At 36.2% G+C, this 25,585-nt stretch overlaps 1 protein-coding gene across 4 annotated transcripts in view; it reads left to right on the top strand.

Moving 5' to 3' along the window:
• FRMD3 (FERM domain containing 3) overlaps positions 1-25,585 on the top strand; it is a 122,704-nt gene that overhangs the window by 69,949 nt on the left and 27,170 nt on the right. For all 4 annotated transcript variants that reach the window (XM_021534457.2, XM_021534455.2, XM_021534454.2 and 1 more), the window contains exons 4-6: positions 8,359-8,437; positions 15,203-15,300; positions 16,502-16,625. In XM_021534457.2, coding sequence (XP_021390132.1) covers positions 8,359-8,437; positions 15,203-15,300; positions 16,502-16,625 — 301 coding nt within the window. The remainder of the gene's footprint in view (positions 1-8,358; positions 8,438-15,202; positions 15,301-16,501; positions 16,626-25,585) is intronic.

Below are 25,585 nucleotides of genomic sequence, written 5' to 3'. Positions count from 1 at the left end.
CTCATTTTCAGTCAGATGCCATCAGCCACTGGGAGATTGTAATAAAAATGGAATGTGGCAATTGCTTCTGGGTCTTTTCTGGTTGTCCTTCTTTCTGCTGCCCCTTGCTTTCTGAAAATGCAGAGCATTGGCTTGAGATCATTGTTACTGTCCAGAAAATTCAGGTACTGTGGGCTAAGTGGTGGGCTTTCTGCCACAGGTGGGGGGAACTTAAGATCAGTATTTTAAAAAGTGTCTTTAAAACAGGAATGTATTATTTTAATTATCTTTTGGAAATGTTACTGTCTGCCCTAGGGTTTCCATTAAATAGTCCAACTATGAAGACCTCTTCAGGAAACAGAACTGCTTTGTACTCAGAAGCTTATATCCAGCAGCAGAAAATAGTTTATGTGGCAATTCCACAGAATTGACGTGGTGCATTAGAAGTTGTGTCTTAGCAGTTATCTATCTATCTATTTATCTATCTATCTATCTATCTATCTATCTATCTATCTGATGAAATGCAGGAGAATTTTATCCTCATATTGCTTGTATACAGTTTTCTGTTTTAAGCATAAGTACAAAGAGCCTTTTGTGTGGGAGACAATGTATTTGCTTTAAAATATTGTGAGGCTTAAGAGATTGTCTAATGCACAAAACCAGTTGATACTGGATGTTGACTGCACTATAAGGAATACTTCAAGGCATTCTTCCATTAATGCAATATGTATGCATGCATGCCATATATGCATACATGTGTACATATGCCAACACACATATATCAGGCATATTCAATGTGAACTTGTATATCTAGTGTTTAGCTAGCTGGAGTACTATCCAATAATAATTAAGTTCAAGAATGTCAAATTGGAATGAAGTTGTGCTCCTCAGGAATGCTAGTAAAGGAAGAAAATAGGGAAGAACAGAAATTGTAATAATTGTAAATTATCTTAATCTCTTGCTTCCTTCCAATGTGTTATCAAAAGTAGAACAGTTTCCTGAAGGTATCCTCTGGCCTGCATTTATGTTACTGCTTTTATTCGTCAAAGTATAAGGACTCATTGATCTTGTGCGCTTTGCATAGCAACACATGCAGGGGCTCTGCCAACAGATGTGCTGATAATGTGTTAATGTATTCAAAACAACCTTTCCTGCATATAGATGCTGCCTAGATGTGATAGATGATAGTCCATGAATTCCGTATATGTAGTGATTTGATGGTGTCATCAGAGGATTTCTGTGGCTTTTGTGATAGAATCCTAATCAAAATTCCAAAACCAAATAAATACATAGCAAAAATGAAAAATAAAATGCATCTAGCATGAGGTTGTTTATCATGGCGAAAAGGTCTTAAGAACAACAGCCAAAGTGAATGAGATGCTAACAGAAGATTTTTGTTACCAGCCTTAGATTTAGAACACAAAAGTTGACTTAACTATAGGATTGGCAACTTACAATGAAAAAAATTAGTGTAAGTTAACTCTCTCTTATGTCACAGAAGAAAGATTTCAGTTGCTACAACAACCTTTTAAGGAAAAAAAAAATAAAGCTATACATACGTGTTTTGTGCATGTGTAGAATCCATTAAGACTATGCTCCCACAGGTTTCAAGGACATTTTGGTATGAATTTGTCATCAAGAACCTTTTGATTTGTTCTTCTAAAAATAGGCTATATTAATGTAGAAAATGAAACAATTTCTAAAGGAAGAAGGTTAATTCATATTTGATCTAAAAATATTCAGTTTACTATGAAAAGGTTTAAGCTCAGAAGAAATTATTGATACTGACTCGCAAACTGCCCAGTGTCAGGTGGCAAAAGTGAGGACTGAAATTAGTAAAAGGTGGAAAATCTAAAATCTAAAGCAATGAAGTGACTGGTTAATAGCACATACTTAATGCATACATAATGTGACTTCTGGTAGAAATTATGCCAGAAAGGTATTCAGTGACTGCACTAAATGGATGTTTTCTTTTGTTTCTTTTCATTAAGGAATTCAGGAAATAATTAATAATTTTCTCTGATAATCTCTAATGATTAAAAAAAATCTAAATTCAGTTGAATGCTTAGATTTACATAGAATTGTGAAGCACTTGGGAAAGTGCAGAAAAAATTTCAAAAATGCTGTGTTCTAGAGCTCATCTACCATTTTTGGGAAGCTTCCTTTGCCTCCATCAGAGCAGCAAGTTTTTTATCCTGTTTATTCATTAAGCTCAATATTGACAAATATTTGGAGCAGAAGAAGTTTGACTAGTAGAAGTATTCTAGTGTATATTTTAGTAGGTAGTAGCTTTCCTGGGCCTCAGCAGTACATGAATCACTCAGGCATACTCTCTCTATAGTCAGATTGTACAGGACTTATAATCAGGCAACAATGCATTTCTGTTTGTGGACTAGAATGTTGTATCCTTGAGGTTCTGAAGTATTCATAGGATCTTGTGTGATGTGGTACAATTTTAATTTCTTTGGCTTTTGAAAAGATTGCTTTAAGTTCATATTTAGTAATACTGTTATATGACAGGAAGAATCTTCTAAAATTTTATATTTTGTCTTATCACATATGAAACTATATGTATATGTGTTCTGGTGCCCCATAAAAAGAATGAAGGCAGGGTATCTTTTTTATCTCACCATCTACCTTTGCATTTTTCATTGTCATTGTAGTGTTCATATTTTAACATGATGTGTAAAGTCTAGGTCTGTGCCTCAGCCATTTTTACCACTGATTTTGCCTGAGAGGGAAAAATTCGGTTTCCGAGAAACGTCCTGAACCACTGCTAGTCTTGTTTGTACAGCTTGAAGCCAATTGGTGACCAATGATCAGCGGCTGCAAGCAGTGTGTGATGGAAAACTCTCTGGAAGGCTGCCAAAGAAAGCTGTATCTTTGTGGTTTGGGATACAGAACTTCTAAAATAATCTTTCTGTTCTTTTGCATGTTCTTGTGCATAGTGTTATTCTCTCCCAAATGCTGACAGCAGAGTTCTCTGTTTGGCAGTCTTACTTTTTTTGTTGCTCATTTTCTCTCTAGGAATTTTATGGTGTAAAATCTGAGTCATATTAACACTAATGTTTAAGTAAAGGAGAATTTTCCCATGCACTTTCTCTCCTGCTGTTTTTTTGATTACTTTTAAAGATTATTCTGCTTAATAATATGCAGATCTCCTGTAACCTGCTTGGTGGGAAATATCCCAATATATGAGTTTTGTTCTTGATGACAGTGGAACAGAATAATTTCTGTTGCTGTGATGTGCAGGAGTTCTAAATGTTCATGTTTTTCTTGTTGCCTTGCATAACTGAAAGAGAGCAGGTTTAGATTACATATTAGGGAAAAATTATTTACTGTGAAGGTGGTGAGGCACTGGAACATGTTGCCCAGAAAAGTAGTAGGTGTCTTGTCCTTGGAGGTGCTCAAGGCCAGATTCAACCTGGTCTAGTGCTGTTCCTGCCCGTGGCAGCAGGGATTGGAATTAGGTGATCTTTATGGGCTCTTCAAACCCAAACCACTCTATGGTTCTATGATCTAAAAGAGTAATGCTACAAGGATGTTCTCCTGTGTCAGATCATTGGAATTTTTCAATTAATTTCCATGATCTCTAGTGCTGTCCTAAAACCTGAAAGTAGGAGGAATGAGCCAGGGGATTGTAGTACAAATGTAAAGAAAAGTTTATTCAAATATGAGATTCATAAATACATGTACAATGAGAACAGGAGTTTTGTGTGATCTGTCAGGCACTAATCTGAATGCTGTGTATTCTGCGATCCTCATGAAGATTTAATAACAGCATTTTAAGCTTTATTATAAACACCTGACAAAAATCTACCTTGCCCTGTGTTGTTCTGTAACTAATGAATGCAATGTGAAAGAGCCCTAATTTGAGATTTATGATAGCTCAGGTATCCCTTATGCATAAAAACAGTGACTAATGTTCTGTCTGTCTTAAAAATGCTCAGCAAGGAGTATGGATGAACACCTGATTCATCTGGAAAGGAAGCAGGTATACGGAAACAACTATGTCTTAATGGTTTCCCAGAGATGTTTCTACAGAAATAGTGAACATGAAGACTATTTGAGTGTAATTATTTTCTTGCTTGTTTGTTTGTTTCTTAAATTTTACTAACTTTGTGTAGGAATCTGTAGTTTAGAGAATATGCAACATCAAGGAGAGGTAAAGGAAGTATCCAGCAATATTGCTTTCTCAGGACTGTGAAGATAATTTTAACATCTGCTTTTCCTTTCAGTATCTATCTGTACTTCATGTTTAATATAAAAAACCCTGACACTGCCAGTGCAGTGCATTATAGAAGGTTGCATTTATGCTTTGTGTAAAGGAGATTGTGAAAAACAAATCTTCCAAAAAATGTCAGCTGAGAATCTTCCATATTTCTCTATTTAGTTGACACTTGTAAAATTTCAATCAAGTTTTTCAACAGCTTTAAAAAACTATTTTTATATTTCATAGTGTTGTGATTTAACCCCAGCCAGCAACTGGCCCTACACAGCCACTCGCTCAGTCCCCCATCATCAGGGTCAGTGAGAGAAGGGTAAAAGTTGGAAAACTCATAGGTTAAGACAATTTTTAGGGAAAGGAAAGGCAACACAAGCAAAGCAAAATAAGGGATTTGTTCAGCAGGCAGGTTTTCAGCTGTCTCCGTGACAGTAGGGCCCCACCACATGTAACAGTGACTTGGAAAGACAATTATTCCAAAAGCCTCCCTTTATTCTTTCTTCCACCTACTTTATATACTGAACCATGATGCCATGTCATCTGGCATATTTATTTGGTCACCTGGGATCATCCGCACAGTCTGTGTCTCCTCCCAAATTGCCATGCACTCATAGTCTCTTCACCAGGGTGTTAGTACGAAAAATTTCTCTGTATTATCAACCCTATTCTCAACACAAATCCAAAACATAGCCCCATACCAGCCAATGCAAAGAAAATTAGCTCTAACCCAGCCAAAACCAGCACATATAAATATTTTATTATATTTCAGATTATTTTTCTATGGAGAAAATGGTAATACAAATGTGTGGACTTTTTTGTAGAGTGCTTAAAAATAGTTCATGTGAGACTCAGTCCTTTACTTACTGATTCCTGTACCAAGGGAGTCATCTCCCATATGCCTCTTCGTTTTTGCCATGGTTTGGTAGGTTTGGGAGTACTTTAGGGAGATCCTTCCTCTTTGATGTACATAGAATATTGTATCTTAGTAAGTGAAAAAACTTTAAAAACATACAACCAGTTGCCTTGAAAACTACGCTTTGTGTGTACCTCCTTCATGAGGGTTTAGATCATGACTTGTTTCAGCATTTAACATAAATGATTTTATTTGTACTTTTTATTTCACCTCTTACATACTGTTAACATAATAAACTGGCAAATTAATGGTTCTGCTTCAATGGAGTTTGCTTCCAATACTATTCTCCACACTATAGTCCTCTGTAATTATTGTAATTGTGAATGGTTTTTAGTGAGAAAGTGAACTTAGAGGGTAGAAAATTCTGACAGAGCCTCGAGCATTTTGCTATGCCAGCTGCTTCTTATCTGAGAGATAAAGGACCCTCTGAAAGAAAAGGCTGATAAGATACAGCTACTGAAAAACTGATTATGTGACTTGATAGTTTTGTGTTGATGAAATGTACTTCTTCAACTTCTGCTCTGTTTTGGGAAGGTTTGTTTTTAATGTTTCCACTTTAATATGTAAGTGGTCAAAAGTAATTTTATTTTCAAGGAATTGAAAAATTACCTGACTTGACAATCACATCTCCTGAGCTGATAAAATTCAATGGCTGTCTTGGTTTCCACTATGAGAAACCAAAGACAGAACATGAAGTCCTCATGCATGTATCTCCAGTGTGGTAAAATCTATGAGGAAAAGGCCTTGCTAAAAGTTTACATATCATCAAATATCCCTTTGGAAGAACATTGGGCTTATAATCTACCTTAAAATTAAGACAGAGGATAAAATGGATATCTTTGGGAGTTCCCTCCTTCCCCATTCAAATGTTTATTGTGGCTGGCTTTCCAACTGAGAATAAGAAACAGAAAATGAGGATCTCCTATAATTGCAGGGAACATTCTTATCTCCACAGATGAATTAGATGGATAGGTTGATATTCTTTTTACCATTTCAAACTGCAAGTTGTTTTTGTTCCATTCTTGCGCAGCAATAGAGAAGGAATCCTGGCTTAGCAGGCTGCAGCAGACTTGTATAGTATTGCTGCACTGCGGAGGAGGAATATTATTACAGGAGCTTGAGTCTAGGAAAAGATTTGAGGAACAGGTTTTAAGCTGTCTTGACAAATCTCCTGCATGTCCTGTGCATTGGTGTGTACTTTTGTCAATACTGTTCTTCTGCTCAAGTAAAACATTTCCTACTTTAACCTTTCCTATGAATGTGGGATATTTTTATGGTGCAATGTATGCTGTAATTTTCTCACTGTGATAGTCTTTGCATATAGGACAGGCGATACTTTTATGTGTTTACTACAAACTGCCAGAATAGAACTCTTCTAATATAACTTTTATTTATTTATTTATTTTAACTGCTGCCAAATTTTCAATTTTTTTAAATTGACATCCGGAAAATTGGGTAAAATTCAGTGCATCTTTGGAGTCTTGCAGTAAGCTTGTATTTGCTAGGGCCCCGAAGACACATGCATTAGCTATTCTTACATATTCATTGCTATTTCCAAACTAATTCTAAATCTGACAAAACATTTAATAGAGGGTTTTTTTTTCCTTTTTTTTTCCCATGGGAAGAGCTCTTGCTTGTTTAATATAGCTTGTCTCTCCTGTCATGTTTTTTAACTGGAACAGTATTCCAAAAGTGCAGGCTTTCCTCCCTTGCTTAGTTTTAACATGACTTTTGAGGAGTGACAGAAGCATTTAAGATTACTTAAGTTATCTTTTGCTGTGTCTAGGCATCATGACTCCTTAGTGAGTTTCTACATGGCTGCTTTCCTTTTGAGGACAGTGAGTTCACTTTACCATCTATTTTCCTGTTGCAGGGCAGTGAAGACATAGCAATGTCTTCTGTTTTGCAGACTGTTTCCAATCAGTCAGTTCATTGTAAGGCAATGCTACAGTCACATCTAGGATACCAAATTCCACAGAAAACAGACCGAGTGTTTCTCTATCCTTCAGAGGGCTTCTCCAGATCTGAAAACTGTGCAAGTTTAAATTATCTCTAGAGAACAATTAAGGCTTTATTTTTTTTTTCATTTCCCCTTAATTTCTATTTATTATTGATTACTTGCTTTTTACATTTCCTGTATTTTCGTATTTTCATTCCTATCACTTCTGAAATTTCTCACTGTGTCTTAAAAGAACAGTTATTTATACAAGGAGAAAAAGTGAAATCAGCAGTTTTTGTTGAGACTTACTGTACTTAAATTAAGTACAGTGTGAGATTTTGAAAGAGAAAAATATTCCTTTATCCTCAGGAAGTGTTGAGCCTTCCAAAAAATACCAAACATAACAAAAAATTTAACTCATTTTTATTTTCTATTGCTGTTGTACATGACATGGAACTGTGTGATAGCTAGAGGTGGGTTTCTGGAACATTGCAGTATACATGTAAATACTGCGGTCAAACTAGCTTGAAGAGTATCATGATTTTTGAACTAATCACCATAAGATGTTTATACAAACCTAAGAACTGGTAAGCTTAAGAAGATGGTACAGTAAAATATTCTGGTAGCTTACTAATTGATGTTATAATTTACAATTAAATAATAAATTACTGATTTCACTTGGTATTGTCTTCCATTTTATTTCTGTAATTTTTTCTTGCCCTTTTCTTCTGCTTTCCTCTTCTCCTGCTGTAAAAGCACACTCTCTTCAAGGTTTTGGAAATTTAAAATTCTCTACATTGAGAATATATCAAGACCAAAATATAATAAAACTAACTAGAATATTGTAGATCTACACTTTGCTCTGAATCAAAGTGCCTGAGAGGCATTGATTGCAGAATGGAAATGTTTCCTGTTGTTGTGATCCTTTCCTCTTTCCCCTTTCCCCTTTTCTTTTTCCCTTTCTTTCTTTTCTATTGAAAAGATTGTACATCAGGCCTGGTATTGATACCATTGCTCAAAGTTAGGTACTATAAACTTATTAAACACTGGGAACAGAAATATTTCCACTGTCTTTAATTTCATTAACTAAATGATTTCTTCAATTTTGTAGTATTATCATTGCTTACTACTTATCATTTGCCAAAAAAGGCCACCCCAAAATAAAGCATATATAATAATGCTCTTGTTTGAATTTCTGCCTAAAGTAACCATTAGTAAGTGACTTTAAGGTCACTCCTTCAGAGTGGCTTAAGCAATGTTTGTTTCCCATGGTTCTCATGCTTTTTCTTTATAATGTTTCAGCTCATCCACCATATACCATGTGCTTTAGAGTGAAATTCTACCCACATGAACCCTTGAAGATTAAAGAAGAGCTCACCAGGTATTTTTTGGTTTGTGCTGTTTTTTTTTGTTTCTTTTTTAATCTGCTCATTTAACGTGCTTTGCTAAGGTTTAATGTGCTTTGCTAATGTCTTCGTTTCCAATTGGATAGAAACACTAATTTTGTATAGTGGTTTTGGTTTGCTAATTTAAATTTTTTTGAGATTTTTTGGTTAATGTATTAAAGAATATAATTGGTGTTGGTTAATTATTTATTATACTTTTTTTTGTTGTGAGATAAGATGAGGAGAAAGGTAAAACAGGTTTCAAATTTTAAAAGGGTATGAAGAAAATTTTATTAAAAGTAATTAGGAGAAAAAGTAGTAAGAATTAAAATAATTTTTTTAGAACAATTTTTTTCCTCACATTGTTTTTTTTATTGATAATGTAAAGGAACTAAACTTAAGATTTTTAGTTAGTTTATTATTTTGTAAATGCTTTTTTTAGTTTACTTGGGGAGAGAATTTTTTTAAGGTTATGGAGATTTTTTTTATGAGGAAAAAATAGTATTTTTAAAAATAGTATTTTTATTTTTATTTCCCTTCCCTTCCCTTCCCTTCCCTTCCCTTCCCTTCCCTTCCCTTCCCTTCCCTTCCCTTCCCTTCCCTTCCCTTCCCTTCCCTTCCCTTCCCTTCCCTTCCCTTCCCTTCCCTTCCCTTCCCTTCCCTTCCCTTCCCTTCCCTTCCCTTCCCTTCCCTTCCCTTCCCTTCCCTTCCCTTCCCTTCCCTTCCCTTCCCTTCCCTTCCCTTCCCTTCCCTTCCCTTCCCTTCCCTTCCCTTCCCTTCCCTTCCCTTCCCTTCCCTTCCCTTCCCTTCCCTTCCCTTCCCTTCCCTTCCCTTCCCTTCCCTTCCCTTCCCTTCCCTTCCCTTCCCTTCCCTTCCCTTCCCTTCCCTTCCCTTCCCTTTTTTTTTATTGCCCTGAAATAATCTGGAAAGTTTAATTCAGCTCTAACTATTTCAAGACATTTATGTATAGTTCACTTAATTTTCTCTTGGGTGTGTCTTTGGGATCACAAATAAGATAATTTTTTCAAAGTAGTGGCAGACCTTAAACAAACTGATATAGAAGTGCAATAGATTCATATTTTTCAGAACAGCTGCTCTGTAGGGTAAGAATTCTCCCTGCTTATGTTGGAATGTTGAAATTTTTGCTCTGAAAGCAGAGTTGTACACCAGTTCAATTGTGCTTAATGAATGGGAGCTTTGTCCTTCCTAGTGGCCATTGTGAGTATTCTGTTGCACTGGGCATTTTTCCAAGAGGTGTACACGGGGTGTAAATGTAGGAAAGTAGCTCTTTTGAGCTTTGTGCTGGCTGTGCAGGACTGTGTGTGTACTTTACCACCTTGCTACTGACAGCCACGCTGCTGACTGCTGTCTGCGTGCTGAGGAGCACCGAGTGCCTCGGCACTTGCTACCTTGGGCTCGTGGTTGATTACTCCCCCAAGCACTGTGCGTGCTTGTGCTCACAAGCTGCTTCACGAATGCAGGGGATCCCACTGTCACGGGCCTCATACTTACAGTTTCAAAAATAACTTGTGTTCTGCTGAATGGTACTTTTGTAGTTTGTATAGGACAGCTGGAGCATGCTGTTATTTTATAGCTATTTATCTTGGATGAGACACTGAAACTGTACAGCTGAGTGAACAAGTTATAAACCAGGAAGTCAATGGATTTCCATTATTTGCTACTGTTTGTCCTTGGATGAACATTTTACCTTTTATGATCCAGAGTATGATAGTATAGACCTTTCTCATTCAAAAGTCTAAATTAATTGACTTTTAAAAGCTTGGATATCCTCCCAGGACAGGTTTTACTGAAATACAAAGCACCAAGAATTGGCTCACTGATGTTTATTATGCTGTGAGTATGTTTTAGTCTTTGCTGGGATATTTCAAATAAATTTTTAGTCAAATTTGTTGTGTAAAAAATGGGTTAGTCTTTTATAAAAATTAATACCAATAAGAGCTTAAAAAGAAAAAATAATTCGAGATATAATTAATTAAACATGTTTTCATATCTGATAATTTTAATAGTTTCCCAGTGCTGTTATTTGGGAAGCTTGGCTTCATTTCTGCCATGTATCTTGCGTAATAACAAAATACATAAAATGCCCCTGAAATGAGCAAGTAAAGTGTAGTCATGTAATTAATCTCTGAGAATTTTCTTCATGACCAAAGCAGAGGGTCAGATTCTAGGTAATGCTCTAGATTGGCTGGAGTTACTTTTCTTTCCCTTGAATTGCAATGATTGGTGAAATTCAAGGAAAAGAATGTTCCTTAGCATTTTACAGAGGACAGTCATGAAACCTTGAAGACTAGTTGGCTTCTTGGTAGACTTTGGCTTTGCCATTTTTTAGTGCTGCTGTGTTCACTTGACAATCATTTTTTTTGCTGTGTGTTCTTAAGATGTTTTGAAACTAAGTTAATAATATTGTCACTCTTTGACTTAAAAACCATCTGTACTTTGCAGCTGTATGTACAGTCATCTGAACGAGAGTAATAGTGTTTTGCATTGCTATTAGTGTCCATGCCTATGGATGTCAGAGCTGCTCTCCCACGTCTTCAGCTGGGTGGAAATCTGATGTGTGTCTGGTCCCCATTTAAATAATGAAATTAAGTTACAGTAATCACATTGCTATACCACTCTGTTTCAGAACATTAATTAACCCTGTGGTTAATCCCTTGTATAGATTATTGTCAATGCAGTCTTTTTAAAAGTTTTATAGGAATAAATCTTTAATGAAGTGTTGCCTTCTGATGAGAAGGCAAGGCAACCTGGTTTCAAGGGACAGCACGGCAGCCTGGCCTTTCTTGGGCCACTCAGGCCACAGACATGCACAGACACCAACATGGTGGATGGTCAAATGGCGTTTATTATCTTATCTTGTGAGGTTAAATAGTCAAGGGGGACTTTGCTACGTCAAAGGAAGAAGGTAGGGTCTTTAGAATTAGTAAGGAGTGGAAAACTACTGGGTTAGGTGGGGTTATGTGTCTTGGGGGTAATGGATCACATATCACAGGATGAGGGGGAATTGTCTTGCTTTCCATCACATCCCGAAATCTTCCGTTCCCTATCTACCACAATGAAGCATCTTAGAGTTATCAGAGAGTCTTACAAGTCTTAAAAAGTACTGGTTTTCCTACTCTTTCATTGAAAAAGCTGATGTGAAAAAATAATTTGCTCAGTAGATGAAGCTTTGTGTCTGTGGGGTAAAGGTTTGATTTTTGTGAAAGCAGTGCAACATAGATACAGATACAATTCAGTATTTAGACATCACTTGCAGAAAGAAAATTTATGAGTTGTCCCCTCAGATTACTGATGCTTCATTTCTGTCCTATTTTAGGCCCAGCCTATAGGTTGGGCTTGACTGTAATCCTTGACTTGCTCTGTGGTTTAACATGTGAAACTATTTTCAGAAAATGAAGGTGGAGAATGACCTACCTGAAGTGATCACTATGTTTGTGATATCACAAAAAAAACCTCCTGCAGTAGTCTGAAAACATGTGCACACTGCATGTTCAGAGGTCAGGAGTGTGTTGGCCAACAGACGATGATGCTGTGTTCTTGCCTGTCACTGCATTTTATTACACTGTGAAGGACAACTAAGAATTGTACCTTTCCAGCCACTTACTTTCATCTTCTCTTGTTTTAATTAACAACCATTTTCATAGCTATGCTTTTGAAATAAAATCAGTGTCTGCCTTTGGATGTCAAGGCACTCTGAAATATTATTGCTAAAGGACAAATTCTGTAGAAAATATTTCTGCCTCTTACTATGGAAGGGAGGGTCTATGTAGTCCTTGGTCACTGTTTTCTCTAGAGTGAGCTGGTGTTAGGATTATAATTCACAAGTTATGTTCTGAGGCCATAAGAATTTTTGCCTTGATCTCTCTTGCTTATGTAATTATAGACCACCTGAAACCCAACTTGTCACTGAAGTTCAAATCTTAATGCACTTCAGTGCTTCTCAGCTCATCATCTTAATGGATGTCAACATGGATTTAAAAGACCTGACCTTATTTTAGGAAATAGTTTCTACAGCAGAGCACTGAGGCTGCACATTTGAAACATGTTTGAGAAAGACTAAAGATACACTTTCTTTTAAAATGCCTTTTAAAAAATTGTGATGAGAAAGTGTCAAGGATTTAACCTATTTTTCTCAAATGATTTGGCCTCTGCATGTGCACTGGAGGCTCAGCAGACTGCACCACAAGCATGTGTATACATAGCTTTTTTGTATAATTTTTGGAAATGGAGAAAGATGCTCAGCCTTAGTAGAAGAGTGATGCTCCTTGTAGTGTGTTGACCCTGACTGGATGCCTGGCATCAGCCAATGCCTTTCTCTCATATTTCTCCACTGCTAGACCTCTCACACAGGAGAGAAAATTTAATGAAGGGTCCATGAATTTAAATGAGGACCAGGAGAGATCACTCACCAAATACCATCATGGGGAAAAGAGGGTGCAATTTGAGACAGTAATTGAATTTATTACTAAAAAATCAGAGCAGGATAATGAGAAGTAAAATAAGACTTTAAAAATACCTTCCCCTCCACCCCTCTATCCTTCCCAACTCTACCTGCTCCTTCAATGGCACCAAGAAATGGGAAATGGGTTATGGCTTATTCATCACAAGTTGTTTCTTCCACTGCTCAGGGAGAGGGGGCCTTTCCCTCCTGCACTGTGGGAGACAGTTCTCCATGAACTTCTCTGGTGTGAGTCCATCTTGTGAGCAGTAGCTCTCAGTGACCTGCTACAATGTGAGTCCCTCCCAAAACCTCTGCAGCATAGGTCACTCTTCCACAGGGTGCAGTGCCCCAAGGACAGGCTGCTCCAGTGGGAGCTCCTCTCTTCACAGGTCTCCCATGAGTTCACAGCCTCCTCAGCTATCACATAGAAAAAACATCTGAAATCATCGAGTCTAACCTATGACCTAACACAACCTACAGTCAACTAGACCGTAGCACCTAGTGCCACATTTAGTCTTTCCCTAAACACCTCCAGGGATGGTAACTCCACTACTTCCCTGGGCAGCCTATTCTAATGCCCAGTCATCCCTTCTGTGAAGAACTTCTTCCTAATGTCCAACCTAAACATCCCCCAGTGCAGCTTAAGACTGTTTCCTCTTGAACTGTCACTGGTTGTGTGGAAGAAGAGACCAAGCTCCACTGGCTTGGATAACAAGCCATGTTCTGAAATCTTGGGTGGGTTTTTTGGGCACTGCTTAAAAGTACTGTGTTCACACAGTTTGGCCTCAAGCTCATGGTCACTTTGGAGAATGGCATCCCATTTTTTCACCCTTGAAATCTTACAAAATTTTTTGGTGTAGGGACTGCTCAATTGCCCAAGTTATATATTTACATTAATATACTGAACTTTTTCTGGTACACTGTCATTGCAGATAAAGAATTTTTTCTTCATCTCACTAAGGCCTCTTGTGCACTCTGTTACAGGTAGCTCCTCTGGGGTCTACCTGTAGAATAGCAGTACCAACATACAGAAATGAATTTGTGAGCTGTTACTGGATATTGATTACAGGGGGGGGAAGGTGCTGAAAAACAAAAACAAAACCAAACAAAAAACCCCAGAAGTGTAAAGATCCTGCAGAACAATGAAGGGATGTGTTTACAATGAGAGAAGATTGCTTTTCTCATTGATAACTGTATCCCATTTCTTGTATTCAGTAAAAATCCAAGGAAAGGAGAAAAGTTTCTCTTGCCCTTCAGATAGCATTTCCAGGCTTGTTTTTGATGCAGAAACTCATGATATGACCAAGTAACAGCAGCAGGTAAGTTAGACAAAATGTATCTGACATTAGTGTTAAATTTCATTAACTATGTTTTTATTGGCTATGCTGTGTGTTGCTCAAGGTTGGAGAGGACTGGCAGTATCAGGGAATGTCCTGATGGTCTCCAGAAGCCACTGAGACTTGTTATACCTTGTAGATGGTAGATTTTGTCTAGTTGAAGCAATGTATTTTCCCGCTGGGGTGAAGTAGCTGAATTGTGAGGCTGTAACCTGTTAGGTGCTGGGAAAGAAGCTGTGAATAATAGAAGCTTTCTGTGGTAAAAGGCAGAGGACAGGTAAAAGGAACCTATTGTTTTCTTCTCCCCATGTCTTTAGAGAAAGAGATGAATGGGAGAGGTGACTTCCTGCTCGCCAGGTGCCCCATGCCTGTGGCTCTTTAGGCCTCATGAAGTTATTGCTCACTTCAAACTTCATCTGGGATTCTTTACAGATTCAAAGGAAAACAAAAAAAAATCGAAACCAAACCAAACTAAATCAAACAAACAAGCAAACAAAAACCCCAAAAAACCAACCAACCAACCAACAAACAAACAAATGCTAAAACCAGAAGAGGAAAAAATACCCACTATGGTCAATGTGCTATTTTGCCTACAGTAAGAGAAAGATTTCCTTGTGTAAACTTGTATATAGTGAGAACAGGGGTGCTTAAACAAGCTTACATTACTATAATTTATTTCACATTATTAATCATCACTGTAATAGATATATTTTACATAAAACAGGTTCTATAGCATTTTATGTGGGGTTTTGTTATTTTTGTTCTTATTATTTCACTGTTATTGAAAAACAATCTATTTACCTCTGTTGTTTTCTTGTGGTTGTGTTTTGCCTCTTTTTCCTGCCATTTGAAATAACAAGAGGAAGATCCAAAATATTTGCACAGCTGGTTTCACACTGATACATTACATCTGTTACAAAAAGATAGCACATTGTTTCTTAATTTTTAAAATTATATTTCAGGTATCTCTTATATCTACAAATAAAAAGGGATATTTTCCATGGCCGTTTGCTGTGTTCCTTTTCTGATGCTGCCTACTTAGGTGCCTGTATAGTCCAAGGTAAGTATGAGCAGAGGCTTCTTTAAATACTTCACTCATATGTTGGTTCTATCAAATAAGCAATGCAAAACTTGTGTGACTACAGCTAGCAGTAACTTGTTCTTCTTGTTGTTGTACTGTTTCCCTGTATTGACATGCACTGCGAAGCATTGTAAATAATTCAGCCAGTTAGCCAATGAAGTGGAGCTTAAAAAATTAAACCAAATACGTTATCTTAGTATTTTATTGAAGAAGTCTGGCATCATTGTTAGATTCCACTTACCAAAAGAGAAAAAGTCCTTTCTGAATTCTGAATGGAAATGTAGCCTATTCAGTTAGAAGTAAGCAGGAAAAAGTGTGATTTGATGCCCTTTCTTATGTTAAAGAAGACCTATGTGATGATAGAATCTCTGACAAAAATATAAGATGTAATTCAAGGGGAAAGAAATTTTAGTTTATTTTCCCAAATTTTTTCTTTTCCTCTCTCTCTCCATCATTTCCTTAGGACCAAATTCAGATAGATGTCTTGAATTGTACAGAGAGGAATAATCATCCATCTAGATCTGATTAGGCAAACCATGTGTGTGAAAGTTCTTTTTATTCTGCCTTAAGGTGAACAAAGCTCTTAATGCTTTAGAAGGCAGTGCATCCAAACCAAAACTGAACCTAGCCCTAATTAAATGAGGCTCATTCAGAAAATTAGAACACCAGGTCTAATGTCAGGTTTGTGTACTTAAGTGACACATCTTTTAGAAGAGAAATTAAGTTCTGCCAAGTACCTTGATTAACACTGTGGCCTGTGTTTACACACTGACAGTCCATGCCTGTGTAGAGAAATCATGTGAAAAAGGGGAGAATCAGGAGTCCGTTATTTTAGATCTACCTGGTACCAGAAAAATAGATGCTCAAAGGGGAACATTGCCAATACTTCTGTTTTACAGAGCATTTTCTGCCACAGAAAATAGTTCAGTATTGCTAATTAATGCAGTAGTTAATAAGGCACTGAGCTTCTCTTGAAACTCATTGACTAAAGTGACAGATATAAGGATTTTGCTGTTTGAGTTAATGATAAATTCCTCAAAGAAGCATTTCTTGAGATATACTAGATTCTTACTGAGTGTGGAAGTACCTTGAATTACAGTACATTTACTGACTTCTTTCCCTGTTAATTAATGTTGCAATTTAATTCTTCTGTTTTGTTTTGTGTTTTGGATTTGTTCAGCTGAGCTTGGTGATTATGATCCTGATGAACACCCAGAGAATTACATCAGCGACTTTAAGATTTTTCCCAAGCAGTCACAAAAGCTTGACAAGAAAATAGCTGAAATGCATAAAAATGAATTCAGGTAATTTATAATTCTATTTGGTAAAGAGACATCTAAAAAATACTTTTATCTGTTTCCAAGTAGCACATGTTAACTTAGGAGGGTTTGTTCCATGAATTATAATAGAAGCTCTACCAACATGCTGTATGATAGGCTGTATTTGAAAATGAGGTTTCAGCTTAGGGGGTTTTCTTTGCTTGTTCACCTTCATTAATCATAGTTGATTCCTGCATAACTGCTGGCAATTTAGACTTCATTTGCTTGAAATGTAGGTCTGGTTAGTGGGAACAGCTCTCATGGTCAGAGCTGCTCTAGTTGATTAGTGGAATAACATCTTTCATTTAGGTGGCACACATTCTTCGCTCAGAAATTTCTGTCTGTAGTGCAATTCTAAATTCTTGGTAGATATTGATCTGATTGAAATTATAATTAGGTTATTTTATCTGTAAGTGGTTAACATAGTGGTGAATTGCACAGAAATATATTAAGGAAGTATTTAAATAACTTCCTTGGAATACTAAGGAGGTGAGATCCAAAACTCTCTGCATGCTCTTTTTTCTGTCCTAACCTTTTAGTACTGTAACAAAAGGCAAAGGAGAAAACAGATTAGTCAATTGTTTGGTTTTTAAGTTAAATGGGTTTCAGGAGAGAAGGAACAGTGAGCTATGCAACTATACCCTCTTCAGGGTTGTTAGTGAATGACATGCTGAGTATCTAGAGGGAGATTTTAAGAGGCCCTCGGCATCTTACTTAGTTGAGGATGGTCCTCAGAACACGGGGAAAGGCACAGGATGTATAGAAAATCAAATGAAATCAAGGACTTTTTTATCGAAATATCACAAGGCCCTTTGCACTTGCTTACTCTGTGTCCCTGTGTTCTGTTTTCATATTTCAACATATGCAAAGAAAGGAGAAAAATTCCTTTTCAGTAGAGTTAAAGCTTAAAATGCTTTTTATTTCCAGAAGTCTAAAAAATACACTTTTCAAGTACAGTTCAACACTCATGACAATAAGCTTGACAGTATTAATGTGTCTTCTCTTCTTTTTTTCCTGAAATCTATATACTTTCTTTGCATTTCTTTCAATGAAATGATGTTTTAAATGGTTTCTATTTAACATTTTTAAAGCATTTCAGCCTGCACTGTACATAGAAACAACATTTTAAAATAAGAATAACTTCTTTTACTGTCAGTATTTTTCCATACAGTGTCTACAGATTTCCAAATGATAAGTTCAATCTTTAAAAACCAGATATTTCATCAGTTAAGTCAAGGTGCTATTGAAAAGTCTGATAAATTCAGTCTTTCAAGAACAGGCTCATACTTTACTTGAAGTTAGGAGAAGAGAAGGAAAGTTGGTGGGGAGTTTTATATTTTGTAACACTAGGAAGATGTATTTTTCTGTGTTGGTTTGCTTTCTTATCTATGTGTAATTCTGCACATCTTTTGTGAATGCAATCATCTCCTGTCTTGAATAACCAGACATATTTTTATGTATCTCTAATAATAGTTCTCCTGTTATGAATAACCAGACACATTTTTAGCTCATCTTTTAAATCCCCTTTTCTGTTGGTGTAATCTGTCTGATCCTGTGACAGTAAACATTATAAACTTTCACACAGGTCCCTCTGGGATTCTCCAGGTCCTGAATTCCTTCCATCCGTGGTTGCTCAGCACATGAGGATGTCCCTGAACTTCTTCAGTAGTCTTGTCAAGGGACATTATTGCATTTTGGAAATCACATGGTATCAGGATGACTTTTTTTGATTGTCGATCTGCTGGTTCCTACAAAACAAACAAACAAACAAACAAACACACAAACAGGAGGTGTTTGAGGCATAACTATGATTTATAGCAGAATTCTTCTCATATATTCCACTTATATGCTCCTTAATTTGCTTTCTGTTCTATATTTTACTGATTTGTATGTTATGAATTTTGTGCTCAGTGGCTCGTAGCTCTTTCCAGCCCTTAAGAACTGCCATCTTCTTTTCTGTTTTCTTTATTTATGTCAGCATCTTATGTGCCTTACCTATTTGTCTATTATCAGAGAATAAAGGCAGTTTCAGAACTGTCTGGGTAGCTGCTATTTGGTAGTTTCCCACTGCAGCTCTTTATCTTCCCCAAACTAATCATCCTCTAACATTTTTTACATCAGACATTTAATTTTTAGTTCTGATAGGAAATATTGCACCATGTATTTATGGAAATGTTATGTAAAAAGCCTTGAATTTACCTGAAAGCCCCCCACAAATATTTACTTTTTCAAAGATACATGACCTGTTCAAATTCTGGTTTTCAATGATGAACTCATATAGGTAAATATAAGGGTTTTTTTATTCCCTTGGGTGGCCAATGTGCATGCAGACTTAAGATACCTGAGTGTTACTCAATAGGCTTTTGTCACTACTTTGTGTATCAAGGGCTTTGCAGGAATCATACATAAAAGACTGTCTTTTGGGAGAAGAAAATTTTCCTCTGAGGGTGTGAAATCACTGCCATTTTCTGATAATAACTATCTCAGAAACCATTAAAGGGAGTATTTTCTTGAAAACCAGAGTAGCAAATCAATGTTTGTCTTTGATCCAAGCTAAATGGGAGTGTTGTTTCAATTTGTTTTGAAAGGCATATAACATTTTTATCCTTTGCTGCATCGTCTACATTATAGCTACTCAGTGAGGATTTAAGCATGTTTCAATTTCCTGTGCTCCTTTGATTCTTACTCGGCCATCCCATCAGCTCTCATGTGGCTTCTACACTGGTGCCAGCAGGAGCACAGGATACTCCACCAGGGTGGCTCTCCAGGTCTTGTGCAGCTGTCAGTGGAGCCACTGGCAAGCATAACCATAAATGTTACTGTCAGAGTGCAATCTGGGAGGCTGCCCTAAAAGACTTGGCAATGGTTGCTAGAAAATGCTTTTCCTTGTGGGTGTTAATATAATTTCATTTAAGATTAAACAACTTCTTGCATGCTGTATACATTGAAATTCAGCATACATTGAATACATTAAAAAAAGCACTAAAACTAAATTTCAGTTTAGCTAGTCCAGTATAAGGCGGATTTGTTTCATTTAAGTGCTTCTTACAATGAGAAGTGCATATTATATGGTTTTATGTGTAATGCTGGTGGCCCACTCACGTACACTTTAAATTTAGCTTCTAGTAGTACCTTAATCACTTTGGTATCTAACAGCTCCATGTACAATAAGGGAATTCAACTGAAAGGACAGACAGTAAGCTCCAAAACTTGCAAATCATGTTACAGGAGACGGAAGTCACTTTTCTGGGGATCACAGATCTGTTGAGGTTTATGTGCAGCTGAGGGGATGTGTGGAAAAGAGTAGGGCTTGGGCTATTGTAGGGGTAAGTGCCTTCCAGGCCTCAGGGCCAAAAGTCTTTCTAGTTCCTGGTTATTCAAAATATACTGAGGACTTTGGAGGACTGAGTCCAGTGTCCTGTCATTTTAGCTTTGGTATCACATACTGCCTGAGCTTTCCATTGAAGTAATTTAGATTTGTCTATCAGGCCGTATGTTGGCCACTATCACCGCTTGAAAAAGAAATAATTCTCTAAGTATCAAAACATCATTGTGTGTGGTGTAATAGGTGAATAATTTGTTTCTATTCTGCTACATTTTCCCAGTGTTTTCACTCCAGAATTCATATCAGTTGTAATCTGGATGAATCAGAGAGATGGTTGGAATGTAGTTGCCTAATCCTTGCCCTGAAGCATTCCACGTGTGCTGATTTCCTGAAAGCTTTTTTCTTACAAACCATATCTGTTCTGACAGAAGTCAGCTTAAAACTAATTCAAATCATGGAACTGTTCTTGTAATTCTGGTTTCACTAACTAGAAAATAGTAAGAATGAGATGTTGTTTTGTTTGATTAATATTTGCATGGTACAGAGAATATTTCCAGGAACTTTATTTTGAGGCACAGCTTTTCCTAAGTAGAAATTTATTGGAAGACGCAGTTGTAGCAGTAACCTAAAGAAAGGAACTTCACAGACAAAAGAGTTGTCTTTTCCATTCTCTTTTGAAAAATGGAAAACATATACCAATACATGGGATTTTTCTTATTAGATAATTCCAGGAAGTATTTAATAGAAAGGATAATCTACTTGAGATGAAAAGACTGCAAAATTTATGAAAACATTAATAATCTTTAGCTTTAGGAGAGATTTTTCGTGTGTGTATGTGCACTCACGCATGCACTGCATTTCTTTACTTCTATATTCCCTGGGAAGAGTGGTCATAATCATGCTCTGCAAATGTCATTGTTTTTATCATGATAGTTGTTGCCTGTCTCATGATAAGGTTTGGATTCAGGTTCTGCATACTTAACACACTGATATTTTCAGATGTCTAGGTGAAATTTTAAAATGTACAGATTTCTTCTTCAGCTGGAAGGAACTATTTCCTCTGCAACCTTCTTCCTCCTCACCTCTTCTCTGTTTGGAGAAGGCTTTATGGGCTAGATGTGCCTGGACCAGAAGTATTGATCTTCTCTTATAATAAAACTAGAAAGCTTAGTAGATTTCTCTGTACCATGGGAATAATACATTTTAAATTAATATTGGGTTAATTAAAACTGCATGTCTTCTGCAAACGTGTTCTGTCTTTGAATGCACTTAAAGCTGTCTGTGTCACTGCATCAGTTTATCAAAAAAAGCTGAAATACAAATGTCTGAACACAGACTTCAGAGACACTATCTAATTCTGATCTCTGAAGGCACACAAGTAATTTGAAATGTTCTGGTAGAAGGAGTTATGTAAGTGTCGCATACTATCAATACATGCATGCATTTGATAGACTGGTAAAAGAGTTTGATAATTGTTTTAAAGTGATTATTTGGGTTTTACTGGGATTCTATTTGTCTGGGAAAAAACTGACATTGCAGTAAAAGTTAAAATTGGTATTTAAGTATTCTGCAGCTTTCTAAGTTTAGTATATTTCAGGCATCTTCAGCAATTCATTTACTTCCTAGATGATAATATTTCTTTCCTTGTACAGGTCCATTTAAAGGCTTTCCTCCACTAGTGGCAGATTGGGCAATTCCTGGGGAGCTGCACTGCTGCTTGAGCAATGTGCTGAGGCTGGCCATATTATTCTGATAAACTGAACTACAGCCTACAATGCAATTTAATTTACCAGTGTTGTCATTTATTGCTTTTCTTTGAGATTATCAGCACCATTGTGCTATTTTTGCCACTACAACTAAAAGACTAGCAATCATAGCAGGTTTATTTCAATTACACATAGCACCATTATTGCGACTAAAATTAGTAGCAAAAAGACTTTATTTAAAAACATCTCCACTATCTGCAAAAATATTCTGACCTTAAAGTAAAAGCTGAACAGGACCATTAGCACTGTAATTTCATAACAATTGGAGTAATGTAAAATGATTTAAAGATGTAACAGCAAAAACTTTATCACGTGGTAAGCAATTCTGTGTTCAGTGTATAGTGCAGATGTGTGCTGATTTTTTAGTAGAGTTCTAGCATTATTTTAGGTTAAAAGGATTCCTTGGTAACTCAGTTCTGTTGGGAGATGTCCTCTACAAGCTCTGGGATATAACAAGAAGAATATTTAATTTCTTGAAGTTGTTACTGTTGTCTCTCCTGAGATCACAGTGCAATATGTCCAAGGTTGCAGGGCGCTGATGAGACTGAGCCTCTGTTTACATATGGCTGGTGTCCCCACTTTGCATGTAGGTGAATATGTAATGTCTGTAGAGGCCAGACAATTAGGTGCATATTTATGTGTTATTTTATTAAAGACATTCATACACCTTACACACCCCAAATGTCCAGAAATTAAACATAGATAGTACATACTCCAAGAAAGCATTGCTATTGTATGCTGCAGCAAGTACATTTTCTTAACATAGAGATGAAGTAAAAGGCTGGACTGTAATTTTTATTATTATTAGTTTGTTAATTGTAGTATCTCATAGCACTTTATAAGTCAATTAGAGAATCAGAGAAGACAAATCAAATTATCTGACTAATGACACTCAGGAACCAAGGGGATGAGAATAGCACAGAAAATTATTTTTCTTTGCTGTTTTTGCTACATGGTCTTTTTTGTCAAAAGGAGTTAATGCTCAATCCTGTGCTATTTCATCCTTAATTTGTGCTAAGATTTACAACTTTAGTATGTAACAGATACATACTTCAAAGGAAAGGTATGAAGGGGAGAAACTTCTGGCATGAATTGGTATTGGCAGTAAGTGAAGCAAGTAGCCCATCCCTGTGACACACCCTGGAACTTACTCCCTGTTGAGCTTCCTTGCCCTTTGGGAAATAAAAAGAGCTTTACATCCTCTAGAGCATATTTCTCATGAGCCTCAAGTTAAAACAGAGTGTGTTGCATATTTCTGAATGTTCTATTGAAGTATTTGTTTCATTAAAATTTTATTAGGAACTTTTGGATTGATTGATTACTAGAGGTTGAATAATTAATTCATAGCTAATGTCTGTGGAGCTCTAATTTTACAAATAATCCACTTTTGGTTATTTGTATGGTATGCAGAAACTTTTCTGAGTAGTAGTTCCTTTTATTTGGCCCTGTTCTATATCTTTGCCATAGGACAGATGGATGCTGTAGTGCCTGAATCATATAGAAAGAGAATATATCTTTCCCTTAAGATATATGATATATGATACATGATACTGTGATATATTATATTAACTAATACTGAAAAATAAGGTCAAAAGCAATAAATGCACTGAATTTCCTGAGAGTCCTGAGTTCTAAAAAAGTAAATATGTATTGCCTAAATATTCCCCTTTTTTCCACTGTAAATCACTTGCATAAATAAGTACACTATAAATTCTTGTGTAAGGCTGCTTGTTGCAGCCTAAAAAGCCTAAAGGCTTTTTAACAAAGCAAATCAAAGGCATATCTAATGTTAGAACAGTGATTGATAAAAAAAGTTGACTTTGCTGATAGGTTTTCTTACAGTTATATTTTTATTTAGTAAAAAGATTTCATTACTAAATTACACATGAAAAGCATATTATCAAGGATTAAGTGTTAATCTTTTGATAAGAGATGAACGAGGATTTTTCCATTTGATATTGTCCTTGACTCTTGTTCTTCGTGATGGTCTTTTAGGGCTTTGCACTGTAGCCATTTGATTAATCTGTAATCAGATAAGATCAAATTTGTCCATGTCTTCTGATGTTTTCCCCCCAAATACTACAGCTTGTTGCACTTGATGTACACAACATCATCATAGTTGCAGAGAGGAGGGTATACCTACATGGGAGTGGAACCTGATAATATTTTCTTTAATGTCTCTTTAATAGCAGCAGCAAGATGAGGTTTTCTTCCCATTTAAGTATGTCAACTCCCTAAACCACATTGTTGCAAACTACTTATCACTTTTTAGTCCACTGAAACCAGAAGATTGCCTATCCTTTGTACCAGCAAACAGAGGTGGATTAAAAAATTCATTTTGTAATCCTTTGTTTTTGTAAGGCCCAATATCTAATAAGCAACCAAACTATTTGTTCGTTTTTTCAGCATTCAGCATAACTATTCAAAGTAATTTAGGTCAAACTAATTAATTGCTTCTGTCAAATGCAGTTGACTGGTACATGAAGTAAAATAGTTGGTTTTTTTAGGGGTCATTTATGGTCTTACAGTTGTGATGAGATATAAAGTTGTGATTTAGTAGTATTTAATATTGAGTAAAAACTTAGTAGAGCTACCAAAAAACTGAGTGGAAAAATAAACATTTTTGTTTTCATTGCTGCTTTTGTGCTGCTTTCTCCTTAACTATTATCTGTGTAAATAAACATTCGTAGTTTTTGGTGTTCCACTTAATGCATGAACTTCCCCCACTGGCAAGTGGTGAGGAAGAGGCTGAAACAGGAAAGACAAAGAAGGCCACTTCTTCTCTAATAGATATTTTTTAATTTAGAAGTCAAAGATCCATAAAAATGTAGTCTGAAATAAAGGGAAGGTGGTGTAGTGTCAAATAAATACTGAAGAAACCCAAGAAATATTATGAGGTTGACTAGGAAATGATGAACAGTGAAGTAAAAATTAGAAATTTTAAACTTTTTAACAGAAATGACACTTACATTGCCACAGGTCATCATCCTGTTATGTTCAAAATAAGATTTGATGTCCACAAGTATGCTAGATGTTTTTTTAATTGTTAACCTTAACTTTGGGTCAGATATGCTGGATATCATATGTCAATAATTGTTGGTTTCTACCTGATGGAAAGTAGCAGGCTTTCAGGGAAATTATGCTACAACAATATACAGTGAAGTATTAACTGTTAATTCCTATGTACAATTCACAGTGTGAGGCTAGACTCAAAAAAAAAAAATTAGGGGCAGAATAAAGTATGACTATCACTATGCTCCTTGAAAATTTGCTTATGGCTCTAATTTTTTTACATTTTTTCAAAATTTCAAAAAATTATTTGCATGGAAAGTATTTATGAGGTCTGGCTTTCTAAAGGTCCTAGGCACTGTTTGTTATCATAAAACCGTATTATCTTTCAAAATTATGTACTCTAGTCATATTGACCCAGACATGAAATAATACTTGAAACAGTTCACTTTCAAATGGGCATTGTAAGTCTGTGTTAAGAGCTGGTTGTAATGGCAGTAGTTACCAAATATCAGATAAAACTTACTCTAAACCCCAAGTCTTCATGCCACGTTTAGGGCTCTAGTGTATATTTGCTGTTGATTATAGACACCCTAAAAATAGGGGTGTATAAATGGAAATGCTGACAGATTCTGAGCTATCATGTTGGTAGCAGGCACTGCTATAATTAGACATACATCTGAGTAGGCAGTGTAATATGATTGCCGTGTTTATACCCTGCACTAGAAGGAATGTTTGTTAAGCTTCACAGTCCTTTTAAATGAAATAGGGAGCAAGAGTTTGTGGAAAAAATATGCTGAGGTTTATTTTATAATCAGGATGACATGAGGGTATATCAAAAGACA

Source organism: Lonchura striata, chromosome Z (genome assembly GCF_046129695.1).
Source record: "Lonchura striata isolate bLonStr1 chromosome Z, bLonStr1.mat, whole genome shotgun sequence".
NCBI classification, from domain to species: Eukaryota; Metazoa; Chordata; class Aves; order Passeriformes; family Estrildidae; genus Lonchura; species Lonchura striata.
The sequence above is the reverse complement of the archived record's forward strand: the minus strand, read 5'-3'. Positions and strand labels throughout refer to the sequence as shown.